The sequence below is a fragment of the Ornithodoros turicata genome, chromosome 4 (assembly GCF_037126465.1).
Source record: "Ornithodoros turicata isolate Travis chromosome 4, ASM3712646v1, whole genome shotgun sequence".
In the NCBI taxonomy this organism is placed as follows: domain Eukaryota; kingdom Metazoa; phylum Arthropoda; class Arachnida; order Ixodida; family Argasidae; genus Ornithodoros; species Ornithodoros turicata.
Window position 1 is genome coordinate 63,089,843 of NC_088204.1, and position 16,076 is coordinate 63,105,918.

Below are 16,076 nucleotides of genomic sequence, written 5' to 3' on the forward strand. Positions count from 1 at the left end.
TTGTTTAGAATTGCGAGAAATTCTGGCCCCTGTGTGCTCCCATTTCGTTATAAATATAAATTTGTCATCATATTTGCTGCTGAGTGTACTGTTTTATTGATACATTATCAATAAATATTATAATGGTGACTATCAACTTCACCTAGACAGCATTTTCTGCAAAACTCCATGCCAGACAATGTGCCAAAATGGCTGCTTCCGTAAGGTCTTGCAACAAACTGCTCTGCTAACCTCTTGCTCTGCTCACTTTACCAGAACATTTTCGATTGCATACGATGAGTGATAAGAGTGGCCAGTGCCGCGGTTCTTTCAACGACATGGTCACCTCCTCTGTCAACGTCTTCCTCCCCATTCAACTTTGCTCTGGAACTGGACTTCTCCTCGCTGGTAAAGGCGAAACCGAAAGTGACATAATATGCGCGGCCGTCATTCGTCTAGGAGACGATCAATTAGTAAATTTTATTGACGTTTCGGCACTGTCGGCACGAGCTAGAAAATCATTCGATCGTGTCGGCCTCTTGGTGGTAAAACATGAGCCCCACTTACCAGACGAAGTGTCAGCCGTGCCACTGGACTTTGTGATTCATCTCAACTGGGAAGTCCACGTTCTGACTTCCTTAGTGCGTGGCCCCGAAAGAGACGCCGTTGTTATTTTCTACGATGCAGTTAAGGTAGAAAACCTACACGAAGGACAGGCACGTGAAATGGTGGCGACGAGTAACATGAACACACATTCGCTGAACGACCTCAAAGAAGATGTGATGAAAGCAGTTCCCGCCGATTGCCACCACAAACCAAGGGGTTGCTGGCTAATCGTTCTGCTGGTTGCAACAGCGATGTGTAAAATCCGCGATTGTTTGGCGATTCCAGGCTGGTACGGATTCGTTTTTAATAATGATGTCACATATAGGGACAATTACAGGGTGTACCTTGACAAATATCATGCTTGAAGAAAGAAAATCTACTTGTCAGCTGCTAAACATTTGTCAGAGCTGAATGATGTGACAGGAAAATGAAAAAACAAAAAAAGAAGTGGGACATCTCTCTGGAAATTAACCAAGTCGAGTTTAGGCTTTTAAAGCTACTGTGGAAAAAGTCAAAGACTACTCAAACCACTACTTCGACTACCCGTCAAGTTTAATGGTTAGAGGTAGTGATGCAGAACTATCGATAGCGTCAAAAACTATGGATAGGCGACTATTGATAGTGCTATCGATAGTGTAAAAGCTATCGATTGGTGACTATGTTAGCTGTAATGTATGAATGATACACTGCAAGCAGCAAAAGAAGATGCTCACCATAAAATCGTACACGCTCGTGAGACTGCAATGCCAGTCAATCAAGTGCAGAGAGTATCACGTGACCTTGCGGTTGGTCTGAGCGACATGAGAAGCTGAGGGTCAGCGTCGGAGGGAAAGCTTCTCCGAGTTGTATTGTAAAAAGAGGTAACATTTCCTTGAGTTTGAGGAACACACAATACAAAGAGGACACCATAATGAAATGTTAACACCAGCTCGCTTGCACCATTCTAATTTGCTCATCGATGTGTTGTGAAACTTGTAGGAATGAGGCATTTTCTTTGTCTATTTTTATCTGCTCCCTGATAGTTTTCCCGATAGCGAACTACCCATAGTTGTCTTACTATCGACAGTCAACTACCTTTTCGTCAATCAACATTCTACTATCGATAGTACTATCAATAGTCGACTATTGATAGTTATGGGTGTCCGGTGAGAAAGTATCATTGAGTTTCTAAAAAAACTATAGGTGAGATAAAAATGGGAAACCTTGTGCATGGCACCTGTGAAGGCATTTTCCACCCAAACAGGTGTTTTCTGTGAGGGTACCTCATTAATTTGTGTAATTAGCCTAATTGACCTCAAGAATTTGCCAAGGAAAGGTACCGTTTTTTTGTGTTAATTACAAAGCCCATGGCCACAACGCACCGTTTCAGTCAAAAATACAGGATTTTTCACAATGTTTCCACAAGAATTTGACACCCGAAGACACGTAACAACCGCAAAAAAAAAAGAAAAAAGAAGAAAAAAAAGTTGCTAATCAAGGCACGCTAAAATATGACCCGCCTAAAGTATGGGGAGGGTGAAAGGACAACACAAAAAACAGCACAGAACATTCTATGTCTGTGATCATCAGTAACTGATGGCTGCGAAAAGATAAGCATGCAAAATGTGGTGTGCTTGTAAAGACAAAATGTGGTCCTCCCCCTCCCTTTTTTTTTCTGTTTTTCTCATGCTGTTTCCACGCCCAGTGGGAGTGTCTTCAGGCCTTGCCGATAGTGCCGGCACTGATCAAATCCGAAAACGGGCTTGCAGATATGGCAAGTTTTCGGGTGTCAAATAATTGGGGAATATTTGAAGAAACTTTAAATTGCGATTGGGATAGCATGTTGTGGCCACGGACTTTCTAATTAATGCAAAAAAAGCTACCTTTCCTTGGCAAAATTTCGAGTTCAATTAAGATAATTAGCATAATTAATACGGTACGCTCATGCAAACCACTTGTTTGGGTGGCAAAAACCTTCAGGAATGTCATACAACAAGTCTCAAATTTTTGCTACCTGTATTTTTTTTTAGAAATATAATGGCACTTTCTCATTGGACACCCTGTATACTAGACTATGCCTTAGCAGAGTAAAATCAAGTGTCTGGTAACTGGCAGAGTTGGCTAGGGGTCTGAGAATGGGAAAACAATAAAACTACAAATGGGTAAGTAAAAATGACTTTGGCACGTTTACTTTTTGTTGCTTCAGTTTTGTTGGTTTCAACTAACCGTAAACTCCTCAGACAATTCTGAGCACTCAAAATCCTCCCAAAATTACCATAGTGCTTGCAAATTTAGTGCGTCATTCTAAAGTACACCCAGTACTTACCCTGAAGTTACTAAAAGGTGAATAGAGAACTAAACTAATTCTAATGACTTTATTCTAATAACTAACTAATAACTATTCTAATATTCTACTAACTACTCTAATAAAAACTGAAATTAAAATTTAAATTAAAAACTAAAAATAATTTTAAAAAATTTTAAATAAAATTAAAAACTAAATAAAACTAGCTGTTCTAATAACTAACTAATTCTTCATGAAGTGTTTCAGATACAAGCAGGAAAGTGATGAGAACCAGCATGACAGGCACCTTAGTTTGCAATCGCTTGCGAGGTCTGGCAGACGTCAAGAAGGACTTCGAGCAGCACGGCCGTGTGACTCTCGCGTAAGGCATTTTAACTTTTGATAAGATACACTGCATTCCAGTCACCAAGGATCCACTGACACATTTTTACCGTTTTCAGAAGTAAAAACTTGGTTACTGGACTACTACTCGACTGTCTGCTCGGCCTAGTATTCGTGTTGGGTGTTAAATGGTACGGACCTCTTCCATGGGCGTCACTTCGTTGGGCACAGGTGATCGTTCGTAAAAGTTCCTTTTAAATGCTGTTACCTTGATGCCAACAGAAAAGGAACGGAATTCATCGGTTTGTTTGTTCGTGATTTGCTGACGGGAAGTAGCAAAGTACTCGAATACTACTTCAAGTACGTTTCAGTTTGTGTACTTCGTACTGTACTTCGTACTGTACTTCGAGTACTTTTCTTCGGCACTTTCCTTTCAACTACTCAAGTACCCAATTGACAATACAAACGCAAAATTTTTTTGCAAAATCACTTCTTTTAGTTCATATTAATGAGTCAGCTGTAAACTATTCATAGCTAGGGTTGCCACCAGGCCGATATTATACCGGCAGGGCCGGTTATTTGCTCGCTCTGCCGGTTGCCGGTAGGAAGGTGATACCGGCAGCCTTTTGCCGGTATTTGTGGCTCAACATCTTTCATAGGGGTTTTTGGGGGTTTTTCTTTCAACATCCCACTACAGCTTGAATAAATCTGGAGCACAGACCCAGCTCCGTAGCCACCAGTCGTTTTCGTAGTTATTCATTATTAGTATTATCATTGTTGTCTTGAGCGAGTATGCTCGTTCTTTCTTTCTCCCTCTCTGTATACTCTCCACCCCTCACGCGCTTTCCCTTTCCCGCCAACATTTCCCCCTTTCCCTCTATTTCACCTCCTCTCCCTCAGCCGGTATTTTGCACTCCGAAAGGTGGCAACCCTATTCATAGCTGCGGTTACATGAATGTGACAGAAACGGGCGGAGTTGGTTTATCGCTGCAGATCCTCTCCCACCAGGCCATGTCAACCAATCTTCTAGAGAGGATTGACGTGACGTGACGTGATAGGTCAACTCAACCCATTTCTGTCTGGTTGATGTAACCGCGGCGCATGTTTCCTGGCTAGCTCTTAGCAAAAATAGTAGCTAAGAGTTTTCTAAAAATAACAGTCGAAACACAGCTACCTCACGTTTTATCACTACCAAGTGCTAAAACATCCAGTGATACGATCTAAATTTGCAATGTACTGAGTGAGTAGTTTGAAGTGCTTTGTGAGGGTCTGTGTACTTTACTTTAAGTACATTTATAGTAGGGATGTGCCAACCGAATCCACAAATCCTCGAATCCTAGGCACGGATTCGAGATTCGCGAATCCGAATCTCACTGCCCAAAATGAGCAATGAAATCTTTCGAATCCATTAACCACGTTTGTTCGTTTCTTTTTAAAATTGGCGCCTCCGAAGCCTGCCGAAAGCCTCATTGGCCGACAGGCGTTTTCTTGTTTGTTTGTTTACATTGCTCTGGACTGAAAGAGTTCAGGCAGGAACTGTCACATTACAAGTTTAAAAGTAACCTGGTTTTTGCTTTTGATTGTTGCTTAGTTTTATGGATATAATTCACGCTCGAGAATTTATGCATTTCTTGTAGTCGACGAACAACGCTTTAAATAAATTACATTTAAGAAGAACTATATGGGTTTATTTTCTCCTAAAACTGAAGCAGTATTTAATTTGTTTTTCATTAAACATATGTGTCATATTCTGCATCAAAATAGTTTTCACGAGAAGTGTTTTTTTTTTTCTGGCTTTTTAAACTCTTTTAAAATAAAGGATTCGTAAGATTCATGGAGTCGTAGAACCTTCCTTGGATTCGAATTCGGATTCGAAAAATTTTGGATTCGTCCCATCTCTAATTTATAGTATGGTACTTTGAATACTGTTTCTTTTGTGTTGGTGTTGAGCTACAAATAAGAGCATCTTTCATTTTGTGAGAAGAGGTTCGAGCGGCACTTAAGTGCCGCTCTGCTTGGTTGCTGTTGGATACATTCTATCGCAGAAGGCTAATAACGCAGGCATGAATTGTTTCGTTGCAGACTGTGGTGACAAACCTGCGCACCATTGTGCAGTGGCTGATGGGTGCTCCTGCTGGGCTGAAGCTGAACGCGCAACTGAGCTCCGCGCTGGGGCGTTTCTTCCTTTACCACATCAACCTCTGGGAAAGTATGTCTTGCATTAGCACTTACACTTGCACTTACAATTCATTTGCGAAAAATTCAAGTGATATTGGCAGGTGGAATAGACCCTTGTGTTTTTACATTTTCGTGTTTTACATTTTTTCAAATTGGAGGTAAAAATTGTGTTTTAGGTTATAAGCTGGAAAATTCTGTGTTTACACGAATACGACACGAGCGTATCGAATCAAGTTGAAACTGGAGAGAAGACGATACACCACCGTTTACGTGAATGTGTGTCGAGTCCAGACCGAAGATGACGCCACACCGTGTCATATCCATAGCTGAGCGGTTTGGGCCTTCTGAGCTCACGATCACAATCATCTGATAAGGCGTGATGCTATGCACTCACGTGAGGGTCGACACGGCATATCGGTGAGATTGATCATGCCTGATGTTAGGGCACTCACCAAATAACATCACACCTGCTCTGTGTACAAGTGCGATGTTATGTGCACAAGGTGAGAGCACTAATATGTGGCATGATCGAGCTCACCGATACGCCATGTCGACGTTCACGTGAGTCTGTAGCAGGGCCCGAACTCATACCTTATCAGATGATTGTGATCGTGAATTTAGGAGGCCCGAAACGCCGAGCTATGGCCATATCAGAAAATTAGAGGCGCTCTTCCGCAGATACTGGCATTTCCGGTGTCCCACTACCTTCGCACTGAACGTCAAAATGTCGAAAATGTGGCATCTACGCCCCATTTTCAAGCGTACTTCAGAATGAACTTTGCTCTACGGCTGCAAGCCCTGCTGTTTCTGTCAGTCTACTAGACTAACCTACATGTCCAGAACGGAGTGTGGCTGAGAACTCCCTAATATCACCATTTTGTCATCGCGACTAGGAGTAACAGACGGCGCAACTAGCCCGCAGCCGAACACCATTTCCCATAATCCTCTATTCTTCCCTCGATGTGCGTCATCTGTTTACATGCCCAATTAAACTGTTTACATGGGTGGATTCGATTCACTAGTGTCATATTCATGTAACCGCGGCCAAACAGGGTAAAATCGAGCAATATTATATGAAAGGGCAGATTTTCGTGTGGAAAATAAAAATAAAAGAAAAGGCACTTGAGATGAAGACGAGATGTCGAGCTGCGCTGCTGAGTGCAAAGTGTTTAGTGTTCTCCAGGTGGTAGAATTTGCATTTGGCATGTTTTTTTTTGGGGGGGGGGATTTTTTGCACATTTTAAACGCCACGTGTACTACGAGAGATAGAGAGGTAGATAGTGGTAGAATGGAGCAGAAGAAGGCCATACAAGTAATGATATGTAAGGAACTGCATAAAAACCTTACAATATGAAAACTATAGTTAAAGGTGGCATTCTTGCGACTTATTGGTTTGTTGCTATAGTAGTCCTAGTCTACCAAGTTGGCGGCGCTGCTGTACCATCTGACGTCATTTGTTTGTAAACCAGGAGAGGTCTATTTGATATTTGTAACCATCGTGATGTGTTAGGTAGTTCGCATAAGGTACCGCGGCACCGTTCATACCACCGTGCGGTGTTTCAGGGCAGATCGCACCAACACCACCTAGGTACAGAAAGCCTGCTTACATGTCAACGTGATGTAACAACTAATAGTAGTCAGCCAATCAGGATCGTGTTCTCAACGGCGGCAGCCAATTGCGAACGTCCTTTCGCCGGTCGTGGCCATTAGGGGAACCACCGTTGTCTGCGAGTGGTGACTATATGTCCCCGCGTACTAAATTGGAAAACTTGGAAATAAAACGCAAAACGGCTGCAAACGCAAAAAAAAAAAAAGAAGAAACAGGAAATTTTTTAAAACTGATTTTCTGGAAAGCGTGTTACACTTTTTGTCTAAATATTCAGGTCTGCAGGTTCCAAGTAAGCTGCAGTCATTTGCAGGTTCTTGAATTCGCAGAACGGCGAATTGCAGTAGCAGACGTATTCTGACTCCTAATGTCCACGTAGCGAAGGAGGGAGAGGAGGCAAAGGGTAGACCTCCTGTATCTACGTGGCGTTGACCACACCCACGTTAATGCAACGAAAGAGGCCGCAACAATATCAAGTTTTAAATTCTCTTCCGAGGGTGCAACAAAGCGATAAATTCTCTAATTGTTCCCGCAGCTTACGTAAGCGTGGTCTGGCCCTGGGTGTCGCCACTCTTGTACGTACGGGTTGGAAGCTTGGGACTTCAGCTGAGCCTGGCCTCGGATCTGCTCTCTCTTGCCACCCTGCACGTGTACTGCTTCTATGGCTACGCTGGCCGCCTCTACTGGGCATGGGCCAAGGCCCTCGGGGCATTGGGCAGGCAGTGGAGGGCCCGCAAGTGGAACCCACTGCGACAGCGTACAGACACGTACCGCTGCACGACGAGCGAGCACCTGTTCCTCAGCACAGTACTCTTTGTCATACTGCTGTTCCTTTTTCCGACGGTTGCAGTCTTCTACGCAGTGTTTCTTGCAGTTGAGTATTTATATTCTGCATGTTTATGTAGGGCTCTTCGTTTTCGGGTTTTATGATTTTCCAGATTCGGGGGGGGGGGGGGGGGGGGGGGGATTTGGGTGCTAGTTACCAGTGATGGCCAGTAGTTAACTAGATGACAAAACATGAGCACGGGGCTCATGGTCACACACTCCTTTTAACGATTCTAGTCTTAACACCTGTAATAGACGGTTGTGCTCGTCTTTGAGCCTTCTACTTCTTAACAGGCCTAGATACTGCTGCAACTGACCTCTTCCTGCTTCGACCCTGAAAGGGAGGCTTCCAAAGTTGTATTTTATAATATCAATAATTCGCAATTCCTTCTCAGCTGCGTGTGGCCGTGCTAGCTGTACAGAGTGTCCTCCAGAGGACCCTTGAGCTGTGGGACGCCATGCCGTGGTACACGATCTTCTCTCGTCTACTGGGCCAGGGACCAGTTGTCGGTGTGTGTCACTCGCAACTTTCACCTCTGAACGATTCGTATTCCTGATGCCGCCCCATATTGCAGGAGAGGCCCACTTCGAAGTTGTCACGGGGGGCACGAAATCAGCTCTCTACATGAAGGTGCTCGCTTCCCAATCGTACAGCCAACCATACCTGACGCAGTCTTTTTGACCCAACAGGTGGTTCCCACAGCGTTGTCCCTCGGCCCATTCCCATCTCCAGCGCCCAATTGGAAATCTCTGGTAACAGACATGCTTCTGGGGAACATTCTTTATCCCTTATGACGTTGCAGAAATGGAAGAGACGCTGCACGCTACGTGTAAAGTACCATCTTTTTGTAATTTTATATTCTCTGTTTTTATTGTATTGTTACGGGAAAATTAAAAAGTGTCAAGAATTATGCTCAGTTATTGCAATATTTGCTCAGTGTAAAAGTTCTACTACTGGGAAAACTTTTTTCTGTAGAAATTTTCAAGGATATAATTTAGATTTTGACTGGAAAATTTAGGATTTAATTGCTAATTTTGGGAATGCTGTTTATTTATTTTTTTTTTAAGTTAAAGTCTCCCGAAGTGATTGACACTGCTAAGAACTCAGTGGTGCAGGATCAACGTGCCTCAAAATTCAGGTTCTCCGAAATATTCCCCAAACGTGCCTCCATCTGAATTCGCAATTTATTAAGACTGCAAAATTAATCACTCATACAGTAACAAAACTATTACTTCAAAAGTGGAAAATCCAGTGATCCAATCGAAGTTAGCTTCAGGCAGAAGCCTCAAGTTGAGAATAACCAGTACATTGAGCAGACACCATTTTCTTCTACTGCGCTCAGTTGAACGACGCTGTCTGAAATATCGCCGGCTTAAATAGCGAGACTAACAAAGAAAGAGCTCCTTAAACGGCCTAAAAACAATGTAGTATAAAAACATTCTAGAAAGCAGGTGAACAACCCAAGCAGATTTTTTTCCAGCTTGCTGTGATGTGGGACTGCAGTGAAGGACAGCTGGTGCACTCAGCAAGCTCTGTCACATTTGCAAGGTGCAAATTTCTCTCTGCAACAAAAAAGTTACGAAACTTGCTACATCAGCATTCCATGTTTGCACAACAGAACAAGCAGGACAATCTACTCATGGTATCTTTGACTGGTCGCCTCCGACTGCTGGAGAGCAATCTGGCAAGACTCATGTTTGGCATTCCAAGCACTTGCCTCCAACACTGAGCATTCTGGGCCGCTCTGACCTGCGCTGCCCCAGCATTTGTAAGTTCCGTGGGCATTTCCACTGAGAAGCCTTATCACGCCAGTGTCATTGCTCTGACACAGGTCACCTTCACAAAATTTTTCTTTGACGGAAATCTGGAAATCATGTTTAGTGTCCACCATTTTCCTGCTCAAAAGGCAGCTGGGCCATTCTGCACCAAATGATCCAAACATGCAACTCGACCATCAACAATATTTTTTAAAGAAATTGTGTACGTAGAGGGCTAGGGAAGGCTAGAGGGCTAGAAGGGAAGGGTAGTTTCAAAGCTCTCTCTTCAAGAGATGTTTTCTTCAATATTTTGAAGTGTTCGAAAGGTTGCGCTGAGTGAGAAAAGTGTACTTTACATTTTCGCGAGTAATTGATTAGAGTTTAATTTTATAACCTTTCAAATGAGATTTTTATGTCATTGAAAGATGTGACGCTCTACCCTGTACACCTCATACGAAGTAGGCTTCCCCCTCACCCTCAAATAGGACACGCAAAGGATGCTATTTTCACTATGTCTGTAATTTTTTACAGCCTCCATTTTAGAAATCACCGGTAAAATAAACACTATCTCATGCTGTATACTGTTGAAGATGTCCACAAGAAAGTTTTATTTTTGTCTGAGCAGTACCTCTCGCACAAGCAACATTTGAAAAAGGAAGTTTCATAAATTTGGGAATTTTTTAACTGGGTTTTCGGAATGTGGCTGTCCAGATAAAAATAGCGGCATCATGTGATTCGATTGTAGAATGCTTCCACTATGTGCTCCTAAGAAAATATTTTTTTCCGGGAGTTGTGTTGGCACGTAAAGAATCAATCAATCAATGCATGGTATAAAGTACTGAAATGTGCCTCAGGAAAGGACACGGTATGTCACGTTCATGCAATCAACATCCAGCACTGGGCTTTCTCGAATTTTCTTTATTTCCTCGTTGCTCCTTTGTAAGTTAGTCTTTTATTGGTTTGTCACCAGCGTCATGGCCGAGTGGGTTAAAGCGTCTCGCTCTTTGGTGTCGTGCTGAAGACTGGGAGGTGGTGGGTTTGAATCCTACCACCGGCTGTGCTGTCTGAGGTTTTCCCTGGGTTTTCCCGAAAGCTTCCCAGACGAATGCCCCCCAGCACGCATACTAACCCCCCTGTCCCCCACTCCTTCCTGCTGTCCTCTTTCCATCTGTCCTTATCTCTACGCCGCTCATAGCCACAGTTGCTTCACGGCGCTAACACGAAAGTAAAAAAAGAAAAGGAAAAAAAAAATTAATTTGTCAAAGCTCTTTTCACACTGCAAACATGCAACTAGTCCATGGCAAGTTTTCGCTTCGGAAACAGCAAAACAGGCGAGCGCTGGGGGAAACCATCTCACATATTCTTGGATATCTGAAACGTTTTCTTCCCAGTAGAGAACAGTGTTTGTTTTGGCGCAAGTGTTGTTTCAGAAACCGGTTGTGGAAATTCATTGTGCCAAATACAGCAATGCAGTGCTTGTATCTGTCAACCGGAGTCCACCGTCCACCGAAACCCATCAGGCCTCAATATTAAGGATTTCTCTATCCCACATACAGGGTGTCCCAGCTAACTGCAAACATATTTTTTTAAAATATATATAACACTTTTTCCAAGATGAAATCAATTGCAATATAGCATATGCTGAAGGGCACTCCCTAGGAGGGCATTAGCAAAGTCCAAAGGCAATGTATTAATTAACTTTCATTAATTAACTTTTAAATTATAAAAGCTACAAAGTTGTCCCAATGAGAACATCTGTTCCTTTCGGTCACCTGATATCGTAGCCGTTTTCAGAACAAAAATCAGTTCGGTAGATCGCCCGCAAAAAAAAAATCGTGAAGGAACGCCATTTTTTTTCTTAATTTTGTTCATTGCGCTTCTTAGAAGACGTGTCTTTCCTTCACCCCCAACGTGAGAGGGAGAAAGAGCACAGTAGCAGAGCACAGAGGTGTGTGTTGTGATGACAGGCTTTTATCTTTCACATACGTGGTCATTGGTAAAGTGCTGTCACCACCCTCGAACGTAAAACACATGTGTTTTATGGGGTATGAGCACGTGCGTAACGGCGTGTTTCAGAATATACTGATGCTGGAACCAAAAGCCTAATTTATGTGTAGTTATTACCTGACAAGTAGCTTCCCACACAAGGTCAAGTCCACCACACAGGTGTGGTCATCTCATAACATATTTTAGCACCGTTTAATTAATGCCTGCACAGGAGACGAAATCAAAGCTTGAACCACTCCCAGACTCGCGCGACCTGAATAACCACCGCAGTTATACGACACAAAAATTATAGTGAATACTTCAATACTTATTCAACTATTCTGCCCTTAGTTGTACGTATTCTTGCACACTTGTACATTTCATTTGCCAAGATCAGTGGCGACAGGAATTTTGATTTTTTTAAAAGTGCTTGTTGTCTCGATGTAAGATAAGAAGGTAGATGGAAAGACAGCTATTCAGGTGACAAATCAATATTGGAGTAAGAGCAGCAAAAGAAACAATCTTGCTTGGAACACAGGAATAGCATGGCAGTGTTTCCTTTCAAACACACATGGGAGATATTCTTTTCACGCCTTCCTGTAAACTTCAGCGTTTCGCAGTGCAGCACTTTTTGTCAATTTTGATACCTTATCAGCGTTGTAATTAGCGTTTCAACACATCCGCAATATGTGAGGCACAAACAGTGGCATTTCATCCAGAAACACTGCAATACCCGCTGTATACAAGACTGTGCCTGCTGCACTGGATCATGCCGTATCCCCACTAGAGCTCTGTCGCAAGACCACCTACAGTTCGATCTCGAGGCGAATAGCTGTGCAATCAAATTTACAAAAAAACAGTCGGAGAAAGCAGCCGCAGGCGGCCGACGCGATGCTCTTGTCTTGTTTTTTTGTTTTTTCTTCGCAGCTCACGCGCCGCTTATACACGCTTCAGCTGTGCCGCTGTACGTCACCGATTACGTGAGCGGAGTAACATGCGTCACGACGTCCTCTCGTTCTGCGATGCGCTCTTTTCACGAGAAGAAGTTGTCGCTGCAATGGAGAAATGCGACACCCCCGGTGTTCCGTAAACTTTTTTGTCTCAAGCTGTACTACAAGAAATAGTAGTACCCTAAAAAAAGAAAGAAAAGGTCGCTCCTGTCATCGCATAACAGTGGTCACTGCCCAAATTCGATACTACCACCTTATCGTTTTCACTTCTGTTGCCTTTGCCACTAATGGAGAAAGCTGGTACGCACTTGTTTTTGTTGCCATTGCTGTTGAGTATTTGAGTAAGCATTCATGGGTGTTAATTTGCAAAACGATCTTTCTTGGAAAATCCACGTAAGCTGCATCGTTAACAAAGCTAACCACGCATTAGGATATGTGAAATGGCATCTCTCGTCTGCTCGTCCTCAGATTAAACAGCTGGCTTACGTCACAGTAGTCTGGCCTCAGTTGGAGTATGCCTCTGCCGTATGGGATCAATCTACTGCTTACGTTGTACACGACCTCGAAGCCGTTCAAAACCGTGCAACCAGGTTCATCACCAGTAACTACTCACCATATGCAAGTATCTCTTCATTAAAAAAACACATCAACCTGGCCGTATCTCTTCATTAAAAAAACACATCAACTGCATGTCCGTAGGAGGGCCATCAGGTCATCCTACATCAATCCTCCTCACAGAATATCATCTCGCATCGACCACGAACTCAAAGTTGCCCGCTTAAAATGTAACACTCAATCGTTTTCAAATTCCTTTTTTTCCCCCAAGACTGCCATTGATTAGAATAACCTCCCGCCCCACATTGTTACCATAACTGACCCGTCTCAATTTCATAATTCTATTTCCAGTGTATAAATCTTGAGTCATTTACGATACCTTGTGTAACCTACTTGTATCGCGTTGTTGTTGTTGTTGCTGTTTCACTGCCTTTTTTTCTATGTATTATTGTTTTCCTCACTTCCTGTAACCCACTCCTCCTATGTAACACCCGTATGGGACTTTTGCGTGCACAATAGATTGATTGATTGATTCCACCCCAACCCGCACCTCTTTTCCTGGAGACTGATGCGGGTGCGGGTGTTCAAGGTTCATATTGTTACGACAACCTACGACGATAGAGTGCATGATTGGGGGGGATGGGAGGGGGGGGCGTCCCCCTTGCCCCTCCCTCGGTATGCCCATGGGCTTGAGTTGTGCTATGTTGTGGAGTCCGTTGTGTAGGTCGCGTGTGTTGACGTCATGAGTTATGAGGACTGGGACGAGTAATGATTTTTATGATGCACCCTCGAGATGCAATATCACACTTTCCATGCTCTCGTGTAGTATTAAGAGAATATGATACAGGGCAAACGAAACGGACATTAAAGTAGCACAGAAGTCATTTCTAACACCCTGCTTTCTTCCTATACAACTGTTAAGTAGGCCAGTAAGATGCACCATGCGAAGTAATTCACACCACAGAGTCATAATTATCGCTATAGTTATAATTGAATTTAAAGTACGCCACAAAACATGACCGTGTGCAATGGCGGTGGAGAGCAGTACCAGCCTGTGATCTGCCTGGAACCTTGCGCTGACGCTACAAGGAGAACGCTCGTTGATCGGTCCAGAGAAATGTTGTCTGGATGATCATTACTGGGTCGATACTGGATGATCATTTTAGTTTCCGTTTCCGGTAATGGAGGACCGTGGTATGCGTTTGTTATTGTCACCATCTCCGATTTCGGCAATATACACTTTGTTTCCGTTACCATTACCGTTCCCTGCTTTTTACCTGTTCCCAGCATCAATTCAAGAGAGTATAATTGCTACCAGCACCCATTTCCGTTATGATTACTGTTACCCAGGGGTGCCGAAGTGGCGGCCCGCGTGGCCCCGAGCAAAAAATAAATAAATAAGTAAAATATAATAATGAGCCCCAAGCTTCGTGAACGGTCGTGGCGTTTTACTGGGCGTTGTGTGGGCTCGGTACTCGTGCGGTTTATCTTGCATTGGTTAGTGATAGAAAGCTGTTGCCATTGACTTTTAACAGCCAATGACTGTCTAAATAGGAGACGAAAGGGGCCATATGGTACATGACAACAGAGAAGACGACGAAAGTAACACAGAAACCCAGACAGGGAACATCGAAAGCTCAACTTTTACTCGTAATCAAACTTTAATCATACGATTAAGGTTGAAAGTTCGACGTTCCCCGTCTGGGTCTATGTGTTATACTTTCGTCGTCTTCTCTGATGACTCCCTAAACCTGCCCTTGCGCGACTGATTTTTACTTGATTGGTATTACTAGTACATTCCAACCAAAATTTCTGAACAAACCCTACATGGCCGATTTGTAAGATTGGTGCCTTCAGTTCCACCAGAAACGGTCCGGTTCAGTCGCAGGCTTGGTGATCTCCCGAGTGAAAGATTCTTCGAGTTCAGGATACTTGAAATGGGGATTTTTTTTGTCGTCGTTTTCTGCAGCTGTGGATAACGTTACTCATGCCTTCCAAATGGAACTGATTGACATGCAGTGCCACGTACCGATAGGGAACAAATTAAATGAAGTTGGTGCAGCTTCGTTTTATTCTTACGTTGGTTGAAAGTATCGAAGATACGCATGTTGTCGCATAGAAACCTGTCAGTGTTCGGTACAACAGACGTCTACCAGTAATAATAATTCGTGGCTTTACGTTGCAAGACAACTGTATCAACATAGGCCTGCAAGCAGGTGTTTTCTGTGATGAACCCGAATAAGTCAAAGTTACGCTCACAACTCACAAACGAATACCTCACCGCAGTCCTTGAAGGGGTTGGGACACTTTCGTGCATATTGTTCATTACATGGACGCATTGCACTGCATGCCAGAAAGAAAAAAGAATTATTCTCTAAATTCTACGTGTCATATGCGTACATAGCGAGATACAAGGCGTCGTACACACTCCCGGGCGAAGCGCAGACGTCAGAGCTCAGAGTTGCGCCCATTCCCATTGGCAGCCGTATGCATGTGACTACTCATGCACTGCATCACTGGCGGCGGCGGCGGCGAGATGCCATTTTCTCAGTTTCTATTACCCTCTTCACTGTGAAACTTACAATGCAGTTTCATATCGGTGCAAAGAACAGTCTTAAAGTTTATTTGGGATAACCTGGGATGACCTGTCTCAACCAGGGATCGGAACCGGAACTGAACCCGAACCGAAAACCGGGAAAAAACGTTATTTTCCGACGAACCTGAACAATTTTTTTTATTGTCCTGAACCGAACCGGAACTGAACGGAAACAAATTAATACGGTTACCGGTTCGGGAATCGGTTCAGAGGTGTAATAACTGTACTACTGACCGACCTTTCTTTTACTCACCAGTAACGGTTATCTCGCACCTTTCTCTTAATTACTGCCCATGAACCAGTTAAATCGGGACTGAAAAAAGTAATGGATCCAATCCCTGTAAATGTCCTGATTGCTGACAGATTTTTTTTTTGTGTGTGTGCAGTAGGAGGAGGGGGGGGGGGGGGGGGGGGGGTTCTCCCCGAGCCGAG

At 43.5% G+C, this 16,076-nt stretch overlaps 1 protein-coding gene across 1 annotated transcript; it reads left to right on the plus strand.

Annotated features, from left to right (window-relative positions):
• Positions 1-199: 199 nt before the first annotated feature.
• LOC135391672 (phosphatidylinositol N-acetylglucosaminyltransferase subunit Q-like) lies at positions 200-8,716 on the plus strand. The gene is made up of 8 exons (XM_064622009.1): positions 200-874; positions 3,108-3,230; positions 3,310-3,421; positions 5,273-5,399; positions 7,510-7,847; positions 8,195-8,309; positions 8,375-8,430; positions 8,490-8,716. The coding sequence occupies exons 1-8, from the start codon at positions 276-278 to the stop codon at positions 8,592-8,594; spliced, it is 1,575 nt and encodes a 524-aa protein (XP_064478079.1). The 5' UTR covers positions 200-275; the 3' UTR covers positions 8,595-8,716.
• Positions 8,717-16,076: the final 7,360 nt, after the last annotated feature.

Excerpts from the sequence above, each read along its gene's own strand:
- LOC135391672 (XM_064622009.1), top strand. The coding sequence starts at position 276 with ATGAGTGATAAGAGTGGCCAGTGCCGCGGTTCTTTCAACGACATGGTC. Across the intron at positions 875-3,107 it reads TGTTTGGCGATTCCAGGCTG|TGTTTCAGATACAAGCAGGA; the intron begins GTACGGATTCGT and ends TTCTTCATGAAG. Across the intron at positions 3,231-3,309 it reads CACGGCCGTGTGACTCTCGC|AAGTAAAAACTTGGTTACTG; the intron begins GTAAGGCATTTT and ends TACCGTTTTCAG.